General features: G+C 33.6%; 1 protein-coding gene across 1 annotated transcript; it reads right to left on the bottom strand.

Annotated features, from left to right (window-relative positions):
* Window positions 1-347: 347 nt before the first annotated feature.
* LOC108760084 (uncharacterized) lies at window positions 348-1,379 on the bottom strand. The gene has a single exon (XM_018505882.1). It carries the CDS (start codon window positions 1,377-1,379, stop codon window positions 348-350), a length of 1,032 nt encoding a protein of 343 aa, XP_018361384.1.
* Window positions 1,380-4,185: the final 2,806 nt, after the last annotated feature.

The following is a 4,185-nucleotide window of genomic DNA, read 5'->3' on the forward strand; positions in this document are numbered from 1 at the left end:
AGTCAATAAAACCAGTGTATAATTAACGTTACGTGTCAACTATTCTCAAGATTAAATTATTCGTATTACAATAGAGTACTTATAAAATCAAACTGAGTATGCGCAAAATACCTCTAACATAAGTTGACAATCGGAAATAAAACCAAATTAAAATTGAGTATGCGCAATATACTTCTAACAAAAATTGACCGTCGGTAATAAAACATTTAAAATTAGCCATATATAACACATCACTCAATAAGTCCCGGGTCTAACTAATAAAACAACAACTTTTAGGCAAAATTCGACTTTATTCATCAACATAGTCTCCTTGCAGCAAACTGAGCAAGACCGCAAACGCGTCAATGTTAAAACTTGTTTATAATCGGAATGTATGCTTTATGGAGACCTTCAGTATCCGTTTGCAAATTCAGACTGTTTTTTTGTCTTTTAATATTGAGCATTTCCGACACTAAACGCTTTCTGTAACACGGTTCTTCATCAAGAATTTCAATATTATCCCATTGAAATTCATGACCGTATTGCAGCCTATGCTCAGTGATAACAGATAGGGTTGACGCATTATGTCTAATATGATTACGGTGCTCGGATATTCTTGTTTTTAACTGTCTGTCCGTCTGACCGACATAAGACGCGTCACAGTTTTCGCAAGAAATTTTATAAACTACGTTGTTCTTAGAGTTTTTGGAGAGTGAATCTTTCTGCACCTTTATGTATTTTGCCATCTTGTTTGGACTATGAAAAGACACCCTGACGTCGTTATTACTAAATCTCTTGAATCTTTCCGTATGATGTGGTATGAATGGAACCATAAGCCATGAAGACGATTGTACGTCATTCAAATTCTCAGTAGAATTGTCTTGTGTCATATATTTTGTTTTTAATAATTGTTTAATACGTTGATTTACTGTATTGAATATAAATGGTAACAGGTAATCATTTTCCAGTAATATGTTAATGACAAAGATTAAATTCTTGGTGTGGAAAGAGCAATCTGAAAGAATGAACGCTCTGTCCACTAAAGAATATATAGTGCCTTTTTTCTGAGATACCGGATGATTTGAATTAAAATTAAGAAATCTACCAGAGAAGAAAGGCTTACGATACCTGTCAAATATAAGTTTGCTATTGAGTCTAAAAATTGTGACATCCAAAAATTCAAGTTTGTCTCCTCCGATTTCGATAGTGAACTGGAGGCGAGGATGAAAACTATTAAATGCTTGTAGTAGCGCTTCAATGTCAGAAGGAGTAACCGCCGTACAAATATCGTCAACGTATCTGTAGTAAAAAGGACAACTTCTGTTAAACGACATCAAGGATAACCTTTCAAGTCTTCTCATCACCAGATCCGCAATAATGGGTGACAGAGGTAAGCCCATGGGTGTGCCAAAACATTGCTTATAAATCTTTCACTTTTCACGAACGTTCCATTAGACATAGCCGTAGATTGTGTGAATGAACAGTGGAATCATATCTCTCGAGACTGTCCTTTACCAAAGAATGAACTCCTGGAAGCAATAAAATTTGTATTAGATTTAACCTTTTTTACGTTTAATAATAAGATATATAAGCAATGTTTTGGCATACCCATGGGCTTACCTTTGTCACCCATTATTGCGGATCTGGTGATGAGGAGACTTGAAAGGTTATTCTTGGTGTCGTTTAATAGAAGTTGTCCTTTTTACTACAGATACATTGTCGATATTTGTATGGCGGTTACCCCTTCTGACATTGAAGCGCTACTACAAGCATTTAAGTTTTCATCCTCGCCTCCAGTTCACTATCGAAATCGGAGGAGACAAACTTGAATTTTTGGATGTCACAATTTTTAGACTCAATAGCAAACTTATATTTGACAGGTATATCATAAGCCTTTCTTCTCTGGTAGATTTCTTAATTTTAATTCAAATCATCCGGTATCTCAGAAAAAAGGTACTATATATTCTTTAGTGGACAGAGCGTTCATTCTTTCAGATTGCTCTTTCCACACCAAGAATTTAATCTTTGTCATTAACATATTACTGGAAAATGATTACCCGTTACCATTTATATTCAATACGTAAATCAACGTATTAAACAATTATTAAAAACAAAATATATGACACAAGACAATTCTACTAAGAATTTGAATGACGTACAACCGTCTTCATGGCTTACGGTTCCATTCATACCACATCATACGGAAAGATTCAAGAGATTTAGTAATAACGACGTCAGGGTGTCTTTTCATAGTCCAAACAAGATGGCAAAATACATAAAGGTGCAGAAAGATTCACTCTCCAAAAACTCTAAGAACAACGTAGTTTATAAAATTTCTTGCGAAAACTGTGACGCGTCTTATGTCGGTCAGATGGACAGACAGTTAAAAACAAGAATATCCGAGCACCGTAATCATATTAGACATAATGCGTTAACCCTATCTGTTATCACTGTGCATAGGCTGCAATACGGTCATGAATTTCAATGGGATAATGTTGAAATTCTTGATGAAGAACCGTGTTACAGAAAGCGTTTAGTGTCGGAAATGCTCAATATTAAAAGATAGAAAAACAGTCTGAATTTGCAAACGGATACTGAAGGTCTCAATAAAGCATACATTCCAATTATAAACAAGTTTTAACATTGACGCGTTTGCGGTCTTGCTCAGTCGACACCGAATTCTCGCAAAGATACGATCTATTGTAAGGAACGGACAATAAGTCTCACTTATGTGCTGAAGTTAGTTATTTTTGTAATGGAGCGTGAATTACTGATTTGAATCTGGTTTCTTGCAAGTGATTTCGACTAACGGAACGAATGATGGGTCCTTCCTGAGAGGTTTGGCAGAGTTCTCCTAATTAAAACCTACATAACATATAGAATTTTATCTATTAATTTGAAAAAATTTCACAGTGGATATTTCCTTCACTTCTGATTTTCCAACCATGGTGAGCAATGTTCTGACTCTGACGGGGGTCTCATGGATTCGGTTGTGAAAAGATAACTTATTCTCCCCCCCCCCCGGCGTATGATCAATTAATAATATTTTCTTCTGAAGAAGGCTCAATCCGAGAGCCGAAACTTGTAAAGTATTGTTTATATATATAACACATCACTCACTAAGTCCCGGGCCTGACATAATAGATGGCGCACTAATAACAAATCCATATAATTTTTAGAAAGTACTAACCGTCAAACGATGTGAGCTAAAATTTCACGACAATCGGACCTTTACTTTACAAGTTACAGTGGTTTAAGTAACGCTACTTTTGCATTTTTCAAAACAATGGAAAAATCTGAATTTTGTGTGTTGATTGGCAAAAGTACGCGAATTGGGCTTCGAATTGCTTCCCCATCCACCGTATTCTCCAGATCTGGCATCCAGCGACTTCTGACTGTAATTTTTTCATTTTATACGGTTAATTCTTTAATTTTTTGTGGTAACATTTAAATTGAGCAAGGTAACGCAATTTTGTGATAATGCTTTGTATAATGTTTTGAAGGAGAATTAAATAACCACTACTTTATTTGGAAGAGGAAATGCCTTTGAATGAATTGTGATATAATAAATAATTTCATTTAAGAGGAATTTAAACCATTTGGATTGGAATAGGAAGATTTTTCAATAAGTATACGTATACTTAGGTTTCATTGCATAAAAATTAAAGATAGCACCAATTGGATTAAGTAAATAATAAAGATAGTATCACTTGAGTTTTACTTTTCATTTTGATAGTAGAATTTAACTTGGCAGCACAGTTGTTGATACTTTCTGTTTAAATTAAATTTTTTCATTTTATGCGGTTAATTCTTTAATTTTTTGTGGTAACACTTAAGTTGAGCAAGGTAACGCAATTTTGTGATAATGTTTTGTATAATAATGTTTTGAAGAAGAATTAAATGACCACTACTTTAGTTGGAAGAGGAAATGTCTTTGAATGAATTGTGATATAATAATTTCATTTAAAAAGAATTTAAACCATTTGGATTGGAATAGGAAGATTCTTCAATAAGTATGTACTTAAGTTTTTCATTTAATAAAAATTAAAGATGGTACCATTTGGATTAAGTAAATGATATCAAATCGTTCATACAAATAATACATACCATTAGATTAATATTCATTATTTATTTAATTTGGTATGGTATAAAGAAGTGAGATTTAACTTTTTAACTTGGCGCCGATTTTGTTGATATCAAATCTTT

Source organism: Trachymyrmex cornetzi, unplaced genomic scaffold, assembly GCF_001594075.2.
Source record: "Trachymyrmex cornetzi isolate Tcor2-1 unplaced genomic scaffold, Tcor1.1 scaffold1062, whole genome shotgun sequence".
NCBI lineage: Eukaryota > Metazoa > Arthropoda > Insecta > Hymenoptera > Formicidae > Trachymyrmex > Trachymyrmex cornetzi.

Bases quoted from the DNA above. Each gene is read 5' to 3' on its own strand.
- LOC108760084 (XM_018505882.1), bottom strand. From the start codon at position 1,379: ATGGGCTTACCTCTGTCACCCATTATTGCGGATCTGGTGATGAGAAGA.